This window comes from Setaria italica, chromosome IV (assembly GCF_000263155.2).
Source record: "Setaria italica strain Yugu1 chromosome IV, Setaria_italica_v2.0, whole genome shotgun sequence".
Taxonomy (NCBI): Eukaryota; Viridiplantae; Streptophyta; class Magnoliopsida; order Poales; family Poaceae; genus Setaria; species Setaria italica.
Genome location: NC_028453.1, coordinates 31,013,266 through 31,030,937, shown reverse-complemented (window position 1 = coordinate 31,030,937; position 17,672 = coordinate 31,013,266). Strand labels below are relative to the sequence as shown.

The window sequence follows — 17,672 nt, the reverse complement described above, 5'->3', positions numbered from 1 at the left end:
ATTCGTCTCGCCGTTTAGCCTCCACTTATGTAATGGGTTTTGTAAATAGTCTACGTTTAATACTTCTAATTAGTATCTAAATATTTGATGTGACACGTGCTAAAAATAAGCAAAGGGAACCAAACGACCCCTAAATGTATGTATCTAACCTTCCAGTCACGTCAATTATGTTTGAAAAACACTCGGGCGACAAGTCAACGGTGCCGCAACCCAGTTCCTACTTCTTAAGAGAAACACTATTATCTTTGGAAATGGACAAAGCTTTCCTTTTAGGTTTGAAAACTGAGATTTTGGAGCTGCTCGTGACAGGATAGACATGGGCAGTTTAGTAATTCCGCCGCGGGAACGGGCGACTCGTTCGCGTTGAGTCACAGTCCGGCCCGGGGGGAATCTTGACCCATACGCCCGACGTGGACGCGTCGACCCGCGACACCCCCCGGGGGCAGAAGCGTCATTTGGCGCGGGTGGTGGGTGACGAACCGGATGCCGTCATCTCGTAAAGCCGGCGATCCCGTGCGGTGGCTACCCGTGTGTTGCCGGATCGAAGGGGGTCAACGGCACAGGACAATGTCCTTTCATATGGTATGGTGCTTGGTTGGGCACGTCCCTGTGTCCTGGTTGAGAGTTAATCGATATGGTCGTGTGGTGCCAATATGTACATTGTCCATTCGTCCCGGCTGCATTTCGAGGAGCTATGTTTTTAAGAAAATGTCGGTGGGTTTGATTGGAATCCGTACGGAACCCCTCTAATTACGATGGCACAAAAGGCAATGTTTAGCACATTTGCTATCATCTAACCATTTTGTATAGTGACATCACGTTGCTAACTTGCTATACTTTCAAATATATGAATATTTTGTTATTTGAAATTATATATTTGTATAGATGTTATTGGTCAATGTATCGTGGTGTAGATCGTGATGCTGTCTAATGGACTCGTACTTTAGGACCAAAGTGGTTATATTTGAATTTTGAACGTCCAATTATCATGTGAGAATAGCAGCCTTCACATTGTTATAAGAAAATAGTTCCATTGCTAGAAGCACTTGCAAGTGGTCTTTTAGAGCAATTCCAAGAGTACTTCAAAAAATTCTTCCCCAAAACTATGTATTGGGGTTCTTCCAAAAATATTTTCCCCAAAAACATATCAATCCACAGCAGATCGCTAATAAATAGCCCCCAATATTTTAAAACAGGCCACGTCATCGTATCGGGCCCATCGGAAGGGACGCGCGAGCGTGCGGGAATCAGGATTGGGGGAGGAATGCCAACGCTAAAATATACGCGGTGGTAGGCTATTTTTTAGCATTGCTAAAAAAATTGGGGAAGGTTTGGGTGGACTGTTGGAGTTCATTTTTTCCCTTTTTCCAAAAAAAGTATTAGGGTAAGATTAACAGCCTCTTGGAGGTGCTCTTAGCCACGCATTTCATTTGAAAATTGCCGCAGAGTGGTATACACTTACGTTCACGCGCACCGGATTGGGCCTGTGCCGCCGTGGGGTCGGGGCCGAAAACAACTCGACGCGGAAGAGCGATCGGTCCTGCCGCCAACATCTCGGGCGGGCCCACCTTCCCGTGCTGTTAAGCTTTCTTCACGTGATCGCCGCATTTAGGACTTGGAAGATTTGGGCCTCGCCGTTGATGCGAAATCTCATAATTTTTCCGACGCTTCGCGATCAGAATTTTCCAGAAGGTTAGCTTGCGATCTCGGCAATTCATGATGAGCCTTCCCCCCCCTTTTTTTTCCCCCTCGATCACCGAAACTGTTTACAAGTGGACGCGCCAGTACGCCAGTGTTGACGAAACGAGTGCTTTGATGTCGCTTCCGTTCGCTGCAAATTTCATGATCAGGTGCAGTGCCGCCTGTATGGATTCAGGTTCAGGAAGGCCACAAGATTTGCTCAGCGTTTTTTGTCAAATCCCAGCGTCAACTCCCGAACGAAAACGAAGACTAATCAGAATCAAGCGTCTCCGGATCTCCCAGCCGGACGCCATCCCGCGGCGGGACGTCGCCGTCGGTCGTGTGCCCTGATAAGCATCTCCAGCTCGACGCGTGGAAATGGAAACGATCGGACGGATACTCCCCCTCACGCCAAGCACTCTCCGCCGCGTTCTCAACTCTGAGACCCTGAACCACCTTGACCTGCAACAACGCTGCAGCAACAGCAACAGACATTTTCTTTCTTTCTTTCAGAAGGATAACCTGCGCATGATGTCAATTTCAGGGTTCAGAACGCACAGCAGGCGTGACAGACAGGCCAAGAACACGATAAGGATTAGCATCAGATCGCTGTTACACGGACTGGTACAGGGAGCAGCAGTCACAGCTACAGGAGGGAGGAGGGAACAAGTTGCGTGCACTCCTGTGCCACCGAGGCCGCCGGGATTTCTCTTCCACACATCGCTCGCTCCCACAATGGGATCGCGTCGCCGTCGCCGTCGGGAGCTGCCTTTATCCGGGCTAGTGTGCGGGGCACTCACCGTGCTCGGCTCAGTGTCCAGCGCACCTCTTTCCCCAAAGCTGGTGAGAGGACGACGCCGACGACGACGCGCCGGGGCGGCGAGGCCTTGAGATCAGTGGCCAGCGGCGGCGGAAGGCGAGGCGCGGCCGCATGGGGTGAATCGTGTGAATGTGTGATGGGCCATCTGATCCGATGATGAATCGGAAAAGGAGTTGCTGATGGCGCTCCTGCAGAAAGAAGTTGGGGACAGGGGATTTGGGATGGGTCGGCACTCGGCAGAGAGTACAGTGAGTTGGGCGTCTAGTCTTAGTGTTGTTCACCTAACAGAGTTTGAGCCTGACAATGCAGTAGGTAGATCACATGGCTCGTGCTGATTGGGGATAAGGAAACGTGCTCAAAAATGTAGAATGTACCGGTCGTTCGGTCGTGTCAGAACCGAAAGGGAAAAGTTGTGTCCGCTTCAGTGGAATTCATTTCACGTGTCTCAAACGCCAATGTTGGATATCCTGCGAAAGAGTAGATATGGAGGGTTTTCGATTTCGTTTATCAAAACTTTTCGGTCCCCTTCGAAATCACCGAAATTCGCGAAATTCGGAATTTTTTTGTTCAAAAATTTAAATTGTTTTAAATGTTATTAAGATATCTACACAATGGACATTCAGTGGTATGCGGATAGAGCAATGGTTTTGTCGATTTTGCTGATCAGTACGTTCTGAGTTCGAAGCCCAGATTGCGCTACTCTTTTTTTAATTTCGGTGAGAGAGATGGAGCCCACATGTCTGTGAAAGTAAAAATGAAAAAAAAAACCACATACGAACTAGGATTCAACCTTTGGACGTCCTGGACTCAACAGGAGCCAGACCATTGCTTCATTTGGGATCATAATACCCTATCCGATATATATAATGGCACAAAAATTCAAATTTTCCGAAATTTTTTGAACGAAATATTTTTTTCACTTACCATCGAAAAGTGCGAAATTTCGCCGATAGTTCAGCGAAATTTTGAACCCTATTATGGTTTAATGCAGGGAGAAGATAAAGCAGCGATTTGGAATGATTGTAACAAGTTACACATACAAGTACTGTAACATCTAATCTGATGCATTGTTAAAAACTCTTCAGCTTCAGGGATGTCAACCAGATGGTTCAGAGAGCTGGAACGGTTTTGGGAATCACAGAAAGGGAATGGAGTATGGAATACTGTTCTCCTCCTGTTTGTCAGGGCAGCAAGAGTGTCACAAGTCGCAACAGAGCTCTCCAGTTCAGTATCCTGAAAAAACCTGAAACTAGAGAGAGATTCTAACAGCGTCACCAACATGTTTCAGATCAACTGCACAGAAGAGTTAAGCCAGCGCAATGACAGTAGAGTTCAACTGATCAGAAGGACAGCAGCCCCAAGTGGAAAAATTGCATTTTTGCATGCACTTCTTGATATATTATATATCTACGTGGTGTCCCCTGAAGGACACCAAAGAATGTCATTCTACAGTACCCCCAAACAAGCTACTAGCAGCTTGGAAAAATGAATCTCATGCTAACATAGCACAAACATTATCTTTGGTATACCTACCTACTTCCTCTCTAAAGCTTAACAAAGACAAAATCCTCGACAGACGGTGTATCGCCGATCAACTTAAGAGCTTCCTTCTCAGGCTCCTCATCAACTCCAATGGCCATTACCGCCTGCTTCCCACGAGCAGTCCTTCCAACGCTCATGAAGCTCACATTCACATTCATCTTTCCCAAGATCGATCCCACTTTCCCGATGATGCCCGGCTGATCAACTTGGCAGCACAGTATGAGGTTTCCCTCAAGGCTAACGTCAACACTGAAAGACCCGACAAGGGTGAGATGCGGGGAGCCGTCCTTAACCTTTCCTTCCACTCTGATGTCGCCTGCATCAGACAAGGCACCAGCAAACTTGGACTCCACATTGGTGAGGTGGACCTGGATGGAATCTAGGGGGATTTCAGGTGAACCATCAAGGAGAATTCTCTCCTCGATGATCCGGAGGCCTCTCTGCTTGGCAACATAGTCTGCATTGACGATGTTGACGAATGCACTTGAAATAGGTTCGACAATGCCTTTGGTGACCATGGCACGAAGAATTCTTGTATCCAAGTCATCGGGGTCTCTAGCAGATGAGTAGACAACCTTGACAACCTTAACCCCGCTGCCACCAGCTACAAGTTGCACAACAAGTCGGCCCAGCTTCTCGGCAAGGACAACATAGGGTGATAGCTCTGATAGAACCTGTGAGAAGAGATGTACAGTTTAGACGCAAGCAGATTGCAGAATTATACTGACAAGACTATGAAGAGTTTCTTCCTTCATAATGGAAGTACCTCAGCAGGGACCATTGGGGCATTCACAGCTGTGGCAGCCAGATCTCCTCTCAGTGCACCGATAACAGCCTCTGCAATTTCAAGGGCTACACCTTCCTGCACAGGTACAGTACAAGCAGTCTTTTAGTAAAGATGATAAAGGTAGTATGATGAAAAGACCAGCAAACCTGAGATTCTGTTGTGCTAGCTCCAAGGTGCGGTGTGACAGTGACATCCTCATGCTGCACCAACTTGCTGTCTCTTGGCGGTGGCTCCTCAGTAAATACATCAAGTGCGGCCTGACTCACACCATAATGCAATCAGGAAAAAGGCTAAAATATCTCTCTTTTTTCTGACAAAACATCGCAAAGTGAATATCAAAAAAAAATCAGATGTATATGAGAATTGGATAACAGGTAACGGCAATATGCACTGTCAACATGTGGATGAGTCATGAGTGGCCACGACGAAAGGAATTACCTGGGCAACTGTTCCATTGTCAAGTGCTCTCAGCAATGCTTCTTCATCAACAACTCCACCCCGTGCAACGTTGATAATTCTAACACCCTTTTTCATTTTTGCAAAAGTTTCATCATTAAAAAGCTTTGCTGTCGATGGAGTTAGAGGCATGTGCAATGATATGAAGTCTGCTGTGGAGATGGCCTCATCAAATGATACAAGATCTACGCCAATTGCCCGGGCTCTATCAACAGGAGCATATGGGTCATGAGCAATGATATCCATCCCGAGTCCTTTTGCGCGCCGAGCTACTTCGGAGCCAACCTTTCCAAAGCCCATAACAGCTAGTGTCTTCCCCACTAAAGTAACACCGACATATTTGCTCCGTTGCCATTTGCCTGGATTATGCAAAAAGCGAATTGCAACAACTCAGCACAAATGAACTATGTGCTGTATTGCCATTGCTAGTTTAAGTACTTTCATATCAGTTGTTATGAACTTGTGACGTTCATAAATAAAAAAATTCAGAACACAGCGGTGATTGTTTTTTCTCACAACGGCTACTTAGTCTTAAATATTAACCTACTGGTGGAACATGGTATGGCTGAACTCTGCTGGTTAATAACTGTGGATTTTATATCCCAAAATGATCACTGCTGCCAGATGAAAATTGGCAGTAAGAGCAATGTTATTATTCAGTGCCACAAGAATGCAGGATAAAATCTCAAGTTGCACAAGTTAACAACAGCTATCTGGTCGATAGATAAAACTGTTTGTTATTAACAAGAACTGTGGAAAGAATGGATTTCTTTACTGCAAGTGGGAATTTTCAGCTAATTGCAAGAGAGGGATAAGCGGGTAGCAGAGCCCAACCAAAAATATGTACTGAATGGGCCTTGGAAAAATCGTCATAAAACCCCAATATGTGCTTCAAAATTCAAAACACTTAAAGCTTCAGCCATTCTTTAATTTCAGCAGACAATCACATTACATGGCGAGTACTTATTTACGTTTTCTACAATGACACTGGCAACATCACAAAACCAACAATTGATCTAGTACGTGCCCTGGAATCACCTTTGATCAGTATGCACCACTTTATCTTTAACCAAAAAGCACAGTCCAAGAAGGATGATAATGCAGACGAACCATGTTATCACCTTCAGGCTTCATCATCATGCCATTGGCGGGCCACGAGTATTGAAAGCACATACACAGATTTCCAATGGAAATCACGCCAGTATCGTTTAGAACCTAACTTTTGAAAGAATCGATAATCAACAGTACACAGCTATAGAAACGTGATGAGATGAACTACATCTCGTTAGCGAGCAATGTGCACTGATCAGAAACTACTGATAGAAAATTGCGATAGCATTTCACCCCCTTCAGTGCGTGTACATTGTTATTGTTAACAGTAGCACTGTAGTAGGACCTTATCTATTCGCATGACGTGTGGTAGGAAGACACGGTTGTGTTATCGTGCACACGCGTTTGTTCGGAGCAACGAGAGGGCGTTACCGGCCTTGAGCGACGCGTCGGCCTGCGCGACGTTGCGCGCCATGGCGGTGAGGAGCGCGACGGCGTGCTCGGCGGCGGCGACGGTGTTGGCGGTGGGCGCGTTGACGACGAGGCACCCGGCCTCGGTCGCCGCCTGGAGGTCGACGTTGTCGATCCCGACCCCGGCACGGCCGACCACGCGGAGCCGCCCGCGCGCGGCCTCGAACACCTCCCGCGTGACGCACGTCCCGCTGCGCACCACCAGCGCGTCCACGAGCGAGACCTTGGCGCGGAGCTCCTCCGCCGTGAGCTCGTAGGAGCAGTCCACGTTCGCGAACGAGCGCAGCAGGTCCAGCCCCGCCGGGCCCAGCTTCTCCGTGACGAGCACCGTCGGCCGCCCGCCCGCCGCAGCCGCCACCGGCGCGGTGAGGGACCTGGACCTGGGCTCCCTGGACGGGGAGGCGGCGAGGCTGGAGCGAAGGCGGCCCCAGAGGACGCGGCGGGCCGTCAGGGATGGTCCGGCGGGGTCGGGGGCTGTGGCCGTCGCCGCCGCCACGGGGAGGAGGTGGCGGAGCGGCGTCGCCAAGGCCATGGACCCGTGCAGTGGTGTGTGGCGAGCGTGTCGTGGCGGGGGGGCAGTGGAGTGAATCGGTGTGGATCGCGGCGGGAGTCGTGTGAATGTGTGATAGGTGTTATCTCGGCTTCACCTATTTTAATTTTTATCCATAGCTATCTTTCGCAGTGATTATTTTAGATTTTGACACCAACAATTGTCGTTGACAGTATGCAATTGCTGTTGACGTTTTCGAAACTGCTACGGGATTCAAAATGATAGGCACTTCATGCTGTGATATTTGTACGGCATTTGACCATTTGAGAAGAAAAGGGATAGTGTAGCGGACCATTCAAAACTACCTTTTTCACATGCCAAAATGATGGAAAAGAAAAGGAAATAGATTCAGGCAAGGCAATGCCACGGAATCAGAGTATACCTACTATCTCTGATATACCGAAGCTGGTCAGGTTCTCGGGCATTTCGCGAGCACTCGTTGAGCCACGTCAACCCAGTTTTGGCACCGTCCAATCCCGAGCAAAGCTTCCATCCAGCCGTCGGTCTCGCCGAGCTGTTGGCGAGGCAGCCGGCGGCGTCCGGCGTGGAGACGCCGAAGTCGCGGCGGCTGCACGCGCTGTTGGGGGCATGCCCTGGATACTGTACTCCTACCTGGCCACTGCGGATGTCACACGCCTCTAGTGGCCACGACTTGCTCGACGGAATGCCGTGCCGCGCCACCATGCAATGCACCACCTCGCGCACAAGCTCATCTGTGCTTGCTGCTGGTTCTCCTATGGGATGAGGATCGGAAAGGCCGGGGCCAGCGGAACCAGATACTCCCCGCGGATGCTAGGGGCGAGCTGAACGCCTCGAGGACCTACAGGTCAAGCTGTAAGGTGCGCACCTTTTCTGAATTCGCCTGCCATTGAGCAAACCAGGCAGCTGCGGGCAATCTCTTTTACAAATAACTTTCGTTTCAGAAAATGTTTAGGGTTGAGTTTTCAATTTTCGCAGTGGTTTGTTCAAGCTAGTGAATCCTGATGAGTAGCAACATTAACAATGACAGGAAAGCCTTCAAAACTTTTTGGCATGTGACATACCCTGATCAAGAACTTCACTTTCGGAAAGTAGCATGAGGAAATGGTAAATTTTGGTGTCCTTCAGCAGTGATACACGTCGAACCTACACTCAAAGAAGCTGTCGTAGTGCTGAATACTGAAGAACATCCAGAAATTGCCCTGAGCAATTTGATCACCCATTCCTTTGCATGGTGTGTTCAAGAAACAAAATCCCTTTACATGGTACGCTATGCAATTCATTTTATTAGCGGACCATATAATCGATATATTAATTAACCATGACCCAATTGTCGATCAAGCTGTTAGAAGTGAGCTTAGGATCGTAAATGGAACAAAAAAATAGTATATGTCTAGAATGATAATCATTAATTGAATTCTTTCATATGCAACGTTTCAAATTATACAACCATTCGATCTTTCTCAACATAATACACTGGCTCAATCAAGCTGAACACCGCGCCAAAGTTTCTGGTTTTTTAGTCTAATTTGAGAAGCTACAATCCAAAGTAGTGGGCCGTCAAAGTTGTTTAAATTTTTAAAAGATCAAATTTCATGCATACTTATAATTCATCGTTCATGCTCATTTGTTTTCTTTTTGGTACAACTGATATATTTTTTCACATGATTCCTCCCAAATACCTTATCAATTCCCAACTATGTTCATTCACATTGCATTAAATCTTCTTTGCGACACCGTTGAATCAAGCATCCTCATTCTTCCATATCATCTCGTGCTTACACCAAATTGTTTGGCGTGCAACATTAAATATATCAACATATCAATTTAGAGATTTTGGTTCAGAAAGAATGTCACTTGAAATTTAAATAATTTAAAACAAGTATGGTGATTGCAGACTATCACGATGTACTGTGGTTTGAACTGGGTGAAAGGTCGCCTCGGAATATAGGGCGCAATAGAAACAAGGTTCTTTATTGGTGTGTTTCGTAATAAGGACAACAGGAGTGAAGTGTTTGCCGACTTTGATTAGCAACACAGGTTTTGAGCTAACTTTCATGATTGGAAAGGAGTGAACTTGTTTCAGTCCCATACGGCAAAGATAACCATTTAGTAATCTATAGGGAAGAACTGATAAAGTAATCTATAGCGAAGAACTGATAAAGTGAGGTTCGCAGAATTGAGTAGTGAAGGAAGAAGAGTCTGCAAAGCAAACGATATCCTATCAAGACCTCAATTCGAAACACTAGGGTTTCAAAGCAGAGTACAATACAAATAGACTAACTGAGTATAATGCTAACCCATAGTTTCTATGAGATACGTCTTCTATTATAATCAAAACAGTAAATAGTACTTATTAATACTTTTCTACTGTCTTTGCATAAAAATTTGAGGGCTCATTTCCTCTACATCCATATAATGAACTAAAACTAAGTGAGGTAATTGTTATCCTAATCCAAGGCAAAAGACCCTCTTAAACTAAGAGAAATGTCTTTAAGATGACTTGAGAAGTCTATGCGATCCGATGGACAATATTAACCGAACCATGTCAATCCATACTAACTTTGGTCAACTGATGATCGAGTCAAATCTGTTGTATCAGGCGTGGTTGAATACACGTATAAACCGACATTACATTTGGTCGGACCGCCGATGTTGAACCAGCGCATCAACTGCACAGGACACTTGTCCACTCCCTCTCTCCCTTGAGCCCACATGCTTGATAGACCGTCCCTGCACCACATCAACTACACCTCATCAACATCCTCCCACCAAAAGCTCACACACTCACTCTCCCATCCTTCCCCTCCCCAACACCTGATGGTGAGACATTCATGATGATGAGACATTCAGTCTTTTTAAGTTCTATTATCCCATGTAGTATGATTTTTATGCTCTAAAAATTTTCATAAAAGATCAAAAGAAGAAAGAAAATCAGTGGTAAGTATGGACTTCTCTAGAACCCATGTCTAGATATAAGGGCAGTCACAACTCATGGTATCTATGGGTGGTGTCTAGAGGAGAGAGGGCAATAAATGTACGTGTAAACACTACCTCCCGGATGCACAATGTCTAGAGAAGTTTTTATGGAGAAGAAAATTAATTAACTAATTACATGTACCGCAAATACAAAATGATCAGTTGTGGCCATTTAGCCGTGTAGCCTATTGAATTCTCATAGCACCAAACATGCCGGTCAATGCATCAGCATGGCATTAGAGCACAGGCACTCTATCGTGTGAATGTCTCTTCAAGCTGGTAACCAATTACCTCAAGAAAGAAAGGGAATAACTGAGAAAGTCAATGTCAATTATACTAGCACAGGCACTTGAAGCTTAGGCTTACTGCAAGGAGCAAGCACACAGCATATACTTGGCTAATGTAGATTGAATGCAATCTGTTGTTTGTAGATACTTACAGAGAACTCCTAGTGCTAAAGGACCAAGGCACTGCATTAACGTACTGCAAGAGAAAGAAAAATGGCATACAAGAAACTAACTTTCACATACGAGAAATAATTGGGAAAAATGTAAGAGCAACTCAAAAAGCCCTTACAATTACCCCAAAACCTTATTTAGGGGAAAAAAACGTACCTCCAACAGCCTCCCCATCCATTCTGTAAAAATGCACGGACGCTAAAAACACCTCCGTCACCCCGCGTATACGCAGGGGACCGGTACTTCCCCAATCCCGAAAAATTTCCTGCAGCTCACGCACCCGGGCCTCCTCCTCCCATCTCCGTGGAATTTCGAGAGCGAGCACGCCGCCGATCGCGCCACCCACCCACCCATGGGCGAGCACCGGGCGGAGGAGGAAGGCGCCCGCATCCTGGGCGGCGCTGCACAAGCTCTCCGTCTGCTGCCCGAGGCTCCTCCGCGTCGGGGTGCTCCTCGAGCCCACCGGCGACTTTGGCCTCAAGCTCGACATCGGGCCCGACGTCCCCATCCGTGCCCTCGATGGTGACTCTATCGCAGCCGCCTTTGTCGAGGGGCTCGAGGCCACGGCCACGTCCCGCAACCGCACGGCCGACATCGCGGCCGACGCCGTGGCCCAGGGCGGCGCCGGCAACTCCACCGACGCCGCATGGTCGCTCTACGATGACATGTACCTGGACGTGGCCTGCGACTGCTCGTCTGAGCCGCAGATCCCGCCTGCTGTCGCTGCCCCGGACCCTGGCACGCCACCGGCCGGGCCGACGATCCGCGACGCGAAGGAAGAGGAGGAAGCAGCCGCCACCGATGCCTCCTGCAGCGTGGCCCGGTGCGGCGTGGTGGCCGGGAGCCGGCGGCACCCGCGGCGGTGGCTGGGCACGGTGGGCGCGCACCTAGCGTCAGGGTCTTGGACGCTGAGCCGTGAGCAGAGGAACAAGCTCCTGGCCAGCCGGTTCCGCGGCGACCAGCTGTGCGACTGGCTCGGGTGCGTGCACGCCGAGGAGTGCCGCAAGTACATGGCCTTCCGCGGCGATGTCCAGCGGTGACTTCATGCCATCGGTCAGCATGCGCACCGACTTCCTGGCTGGGGATGAGAGGGAGGATGGAGATGAGACGGCGGTGGGTGGCAGCGAGGACGACGAGTCCAAGGAGGAGACTGGGAGAGAGCAGGCAGGCGCTAGGCTGGACCCAATTACGATGATGTGGCCTGTTTTGAAATATTGAGGGTTAGTTATTAGCGATCTGGCTGTAGGTTCATATGTTTTTGGAAGACCCCAATACATAGTTTTGGAGAAGAAATTTTTGAGAGACTCTTGAAGTTGCTCTAATGCATGCTTAATCTAGCTTCTTTTGTTAACTGAATTGCCTGAACACGGAAAACAAACTGGTACGGCACAATTTGGTGCTACATAGGACACTGCTAATAGAGATGTCTTCTTTCGATCAATTCCACAAAGCCACAAAGGCATCGCTGAACAGGAGATACTCCATGGACTTGAAATTCTCTGAAATTGGCAGCTAATTAGTGCAATTACCTATTGAGAATACTCTGACGCCCCTGGGCACAGGACCACTCGCTGGAGCAGCTCCAGCAGCAGAGGCACCATCAGCTAGAGAACGGATGGCTGGAACTGCTCCGGCTGCTGGAGGATCACCAGCTGGGAGCTGCTCCGGCAATAGGAGCACCGGCACCTGCAACACGGGCGGCTGGAGGAGAATCGGCGCCTGAAGCTCGGATGGCTGGAGCACCACTGGCAGCTGCAGCGCCAGAGTCTGAAGCACCACCGGAAGCCGAATGACAAGCGCCTGCATCCCGATGCCTCATCTGGATCTCGAATGGAGCTTGCCCAATTCATGTTGATCCATTCTTGCAGCTACCTGAAGATGCTTAGGGAGGGACAATTTGAGCCGCACGCGGATCGGCAACAATCGGAGGTGGTGCAGGGAACAACGGCGCCATGGACTGCAGGGGTCGGGCTGCCGTGTGCCTGGTCCGTGGCGGCGAGATTGGGACGGGAGCACCGGATCGGGAGGAAAGGGGAACCGCGTCGGGAAGAAACGACCCAACGCCCCCAACGCGCTCACCGTCGTTTCTTGGTTTATCGGATGGAGCGCCGACATCGTTTCTCCGTTTTTTCCCTTCTCCCCTGGTTAACCCTCCTGCCACCTCAACCTTTTCTTACATGACACAGCTGACCTAACATGCGACAGAATACAGAAGGCAGATCCAACGACTGTACTACTTGTCCTCGTGAAGCATTCTTTTCGTGACACATGCTTGTCCAGCATGCATACTATAGTTATTAGGACTGAACCAGCCATCAGCCATTAAACCGGTAAGATCTCGATTTAATGGTTCATTGGTTCAACCGTTAAGAATCGGTTGAACCGTCGATTCAATAATATTGAACTGTTGAACTGAACCAGTATAAAAAAAGTTCAAACCGGTGCCATATACACTTGCACAATTAATTGACACAAATAACACAAATATATCGCCAGAACAACTCCATTCAAATTTCCAAGTTAACATAAATACTATTGTCTTTCTGTCTTTCTTCAGAGTACAAAGAAGCACGGCGAATACATCACTAAAACATCACAGCCAATGAAAACTTCCATCTTGCCAAAATTCTACTCTTGTTAGATCACATCCACTCCACGTCAAATCCACACAAGCAGCCAGCAATATACAAATCAAATCATTTTAGTATGGAGTTTGGACACTCACCGTTCGCTATGTCCCCATGCCCATGTCGTGCAGTTGTGCCGTGGTCACTCCGCCACAAGGAGCCTCTGCGATCTGCCCTGATCTTTGCCATCCGTCTGCTACTGCTGAAGAATGGGAAGGGAGTCGGGACGACAGGCATCTGCCGACAAAGAACAAGCAGGGCAGCAGGGATTCAGGGGCCGGGGCAGCAGCCGACGAAGAACGGGCAGGGCGGCAGGAGACGCGGGAGGAGAAACGGCGACCACCGTCTGCTTGACTGCTTGCGACGCTCCGCCAGCCCTCCGGCCAACTCGCGAATCAGGATGCGCCGCCGCATGTTTCGCGATCCGCCGCCCGCCGTCGTGCGAGCATACTAACTGAGCGGAGCGGACGGGTCCTTAGGCTGGGCCTTTGTTGGGCCAACGTGGGAGACACCCGCCTGAGCCGGCTAATCCAAGGCACCAAGCAAAACTCGTCCGGTTCGTACAGAACCGTCGGTTCGCTGGTTCCACAAAAACCAGCCGGTTCGTTCGGTTTTTCCGGCGATCGCAGGGATGGTTTTTTAAGCGAACCGGCCGCCGGAGGTCGGTTCGATCTTTTACCGGTCCAACCGCCGGTCCGATCCGGTCCCCAACGCCTACTGAATCTTTGGCACAGGACTATTAGATTCACCGCTTCGTTTTTAATCAGGAGTAAAAGGACAATAAGAGCTCAGGAGTAAGTTTTCACTAGTTTCGGTTTTTGCAAGCACTCAATGATACTACCTTCGTATCAAATATGCTGTTGATTTTTTATCACCATATTTAACCATTCGTCTTATTCAAAAATTATGTAAGTATCATTTATTTTATTTATAGTTTACTTTACATCATATGTATTTTAAGCATGACTTATCTTTCTTACATTTGTAATAATTTTTTAAATAAGATGAATGTTCAAACATTGTAAGAAATTAACAACGACAAATATTTTGATATGGAGATGGTACGTAAGGCCTATACAAATTATAAACAAGAAGATGCTTTCGGTATGGTTTGCGAATAGCGAGTACCCCGCTTGTAACGTCTTCCTTCTTCCTTTCTGAAATGCCGCCTTTTAAACGTTCAGAGCAGTACAGCAGCGCGCTACTCCAAATCGTGTGTTCGTCCGGCCGGGGGTGCGTCGCCGCCTCGCCGGACAAATGAAAACAGCAACAGTGTACAGAGACGGAGACGACGAGGCAAACCGGGCCCCAATTTGGCTGGTGCCCCAATTTGGCTGGTGGTGCGGCCTCGTCCAACCAACAAGGCCCAACTGGACCAATCTGGCTGGGCACGCGCGCGGGCCGAGGACGTGGTAGGCCCAGTACCACCTGCCTGCATACCGGCCGAAGAAGTCGCGACGAGAGCACGGCACACGTCCGGCCACCAACGTCACGGGCGCCGCGGCGGCGGGAGCGGCCGCGCCGGGGGCGGCGGACACGTCTCTGCCGCCCGAAGCGGCGAAACGCCAGTAATGCTTTTCGTGGGTAACCATACCATTCAGCAGCACTGCTACTTGGTCATCTCGTCACGCACCGGCCGGCCGGCCGAACTGGCGCCGAACACCGGCGAACGAACGAACGGAAACGCCAAGCAGGCTCGCGTCGCGTCGTGCCGCGCTGTCATGGAGACAACCGCAAGGACGCCCCGCCGTGCGGACACCGCACACGAGGAGCACGCCGCGAAGAACGCCTCCTCGACACGCCGCAGGGAGAAATAGGCCTGTCAGGTGTGGACGTTCCGATGATGATGCCGTTCCAGGATCAGGGCGCGGCGGCGCGCGCGTTCTCAGCCGGCAGATGACCTGCGCGGGGGCGATTTTGCTCTCGCCCATCGTATATCTGCACCCAGCAGCGTGGCTGCTGCCATCCCACTTGGCCTCGGTCTCTCGGTTCCGGCAAGAGCCGCGCCGCAGCCGGTGGCGCGAATCCGAGAGAAGAATAAGCACCGCGAAACGAGGGAGATAAGCAAGGAAGAAGTGAGCTCTCGTCAAGTTGTGCGATCAGGTAGCAGCAGCAGCACAAACTGGACAAGTGGTTCCGATCCCCGCTTACTACCGCGACCAAATTGCCAGCGATCATTAAGCAGATACTTCCTCTGTTCCAAATTATAAAGCGTTTTAGTATTTTTAGATTTATGGATATTATCATGCATCTAAATATAGTATATATCTAGGTGTATAATAATGTCTAGAAAAATCAAAACGATCTGCAATCTGGAACGGAGAGAGTAGTTGAGCGGGGATATATGCGTGCCCCAGTTGCTGGGGAGGTCGGCAGTCACGTTTACACCTGGAACTAGATGGTGTTAGCACAGATTCGCAGCAAGTGGTTGTCCCCAAGTGTGCCATTTGCATGGATTGAAATCAATAATTTTGAGTTACGTTACATGTGAGCTTGTGTGTCCGGGTAGCCTCTGATAGCCAAGGTGCGGTTGGATTTCGTTGGCTATTTTTTCTTTTTTTAGAAAGAATCCGTTGCGTAGTTCCATCAGGAGGCGAAGGAATTGCGTCTGACGCGTCTGCTTTCGCCCTAATAAAATAAGAACACAGGCGTACGGATGCGTAGTTCCATCAAAAATATGTTAAGGGTGTCCGCATTTTAGTCCGGACTAAAATTCGTATCATATCAAATATTCGGAGCTAATTAGGAGGACCAAATATGAGCTAATTATAAAACTAATTACATAGATGGAGGCTAATTCACGAGACAAATCTATTAAGCCTAATTAATTCATCATTAGCACATGTTTACTGTAGTATCATATTATCAAATCATGGACTAATTAGGCTTAATAGGTTCGTCTCGCAAATTAGTCTCCAGTGCAATTAGTTTTGTGCAATTAATTTTGTAATTAGTCTATGTTTAATACTCTTAATTAGTATATAAATAGACATCGATGTCTAGGAGGGATTAAAAAAACAAACACCCCTAAGCCGTGCGTCCTGCACGTACGACTGCCAATTACTCTATCATCCTCCCATTTCATTTCCTACTCACAAAGGAGTCGCAGCAGCTGTCGCGACGCGTTACGTGTCAGGCCGCCGCGCCCGCGGTCGCCATCGCCAAGGAGGCAAGGACCACCACCGATGATGCTTCAGTGCAGGCTCCGACCCCCATTACTGTACATTTTTCTTTGCGCTGCAGGCTGGCCCCTCCCTCGCCTCGCCTTCCTAGTACGTACTACGCCCATAAACAGGACAACCCCATCGGCTTAAACAAGCTTTGACATCCCTCCCTGACGACGGCATTAGAAACTCCGGGAAATTCAATCCCCGATCAGATCAGTGGGTACAGTAGATCACCGCGCACGGCCGCACAACACCCCCACGCGCGCACAGCCAGGCACCCTGACACCCTCAGCTCATCCCCAGCTGTGCGTGACCGTGCAGCCGTGCACGGCCGGCCTTTGTTTAGCCCCGGCGCTCATCATTTGGATCGGCTTCTTAATTGCAACGCGGCTAGAAGAGTAGCACTGGCGGCCGCGCACGCTCTCGCTTCCCTTCGCTTTGAGAGGACGAGGCCAAGAGGTAGCTAGGCCTGGCGGGCCTGCACGGGCCTACCGCCCACGCCGCCATTATGCGCCATTTCCCCTCCGTCCACTGTGGGGAGTGGCCGAGTGGGACGGAGCGGCAGCAGCCGGCGGGGAGTGCTTGTCGCGCTCGGGATCGCGGGTCGCCATCGCGCCATGATTGCGCCTCACCCGGAAAAGAGCCCGGAGAGGGGGGCCAAAGAGACGTGTCCGTATTCCTACTTCCTCCTCCTCCTCTTCTTCCCACGACGCCATCATCACCCGTTCGCTCGTGGCGCCGGCGGCGGGATGGATGGCAACGAAACGAACGCGGGTGCGCTCGCCACCGAGGTCCCCCCCCCCCCCCCCAACCAGCTAAATCTTTAAGAGTTTTGAGCTAGGGCTTGGTTGAGACAAGGATATGTTTGAAAAAAATGTTGAATCTATAATTTGTAAATGTTGGCTTAATTTTCAGAAATTGCTGAATTTGGGGTATTGAAATATTGATTTAGATTTCTATTTGGGCTTAATGGTCAGCTACGAAAGTTAACTATCTTCCATAAGTTTTCCATAAGTGATATAGGAGATTAGGAGCTCCTGGAGTGTGGACCCCAATGGCGCAGCATGATAGGAGGACTAAATCCTTATGCGGTGTTTGGATCCCCA

The 17,672-nt window shown here is 49.2% G+C and overlaps 2 protein-coding genes across 2 annotated transcripts; one reads left to right on the top strand and one right to left on the bottom strand.

The window, feature by feature from the left end:
• Window positions 1-3,862: 3,862 nt before the first annotated feature.
• On the bottom strand, window positions 3,863-7,429 carry LOC101763922 (D-3-phosphoglycerate dehydrogenase 3, chloroplastic). The gene is made up of 5 exons (XM_004965631.3): window positions 6,768-7,429; window positions 5,268-5,644; window positions 4,976-5,086; window positions 4,809-4,904; window positions 3,863-4,716 (listed from the first exon to the last, which is right to left on the bottom strand). Exons 1-5 carry the CDS (start codon window positions 7,336-7,338, stop codon window positions 4,045-4,047), a joined length of 1,827 nt encoding a protein of 608 aa, XP_004965688.1. The 5' UTR covers window positions 7,339-7,429; the 3' UTR covers window positions 3,863-4,044.
• A 3,105-nt stretch (window positions 7,430-10,534) lies between these two features.
• On the top strand, window positions 10,535-11,812 carry LOC101785518 (phytochrome A-associated F-box protein-like). The gene is made up of 2 exons (XM_004967067.1): window positions 10,535-10,593; window positions 11,044-11,812. Exons 1-2 carry the CDS (start codon window positions 10,535-10,537, stop codon window positions 11,810-11,812), a joined length of 828 nt encoding a protein of 275 aa, XP_004967124.1.
• Window positions 11,813-17,672: the final 5,860 nt, after the last annotated feature.

Bases quoted from the DNA above. Each gene is read 5' to 3' on its own strand.
- LOC101763922 (XM_004965631.3), bottom strand. From the start codon at position 7,338: ATGGCCTTGGCGACGCCGCTCCGCCACCTCCTCCCCGTGGCGGCGGCG. The intron at 5,645-6,767 runs GTAACGCCCTCT...TGCATAATCCAG, and splicing joins CGACGCGTCGCTCAAGGCCG to GCAAATGGCAACGGAGCAAA. The intron at 4,717-4,808 runs GTACTTCCATTA...CTCTTCTCACAG, and splicing joins CCCCAATGGTCCCTGCTGAG to GTTCTATCAGAGCTATCACC.
- LOC101785518 (XM_004967067.1), top strand. From the start codon at position 10,535: ATGCATCAGCATGGCATTAGAGCACAGGCACTCTATCGTGTGAATGTC. The intron at 10,594-11,043 runs GTAACCAATTAC...AATTTCCTGCAG, and splicing joins GTGAATGTCTCTTCAAGCTG to CTCACGCACCCGGGCCTCCT.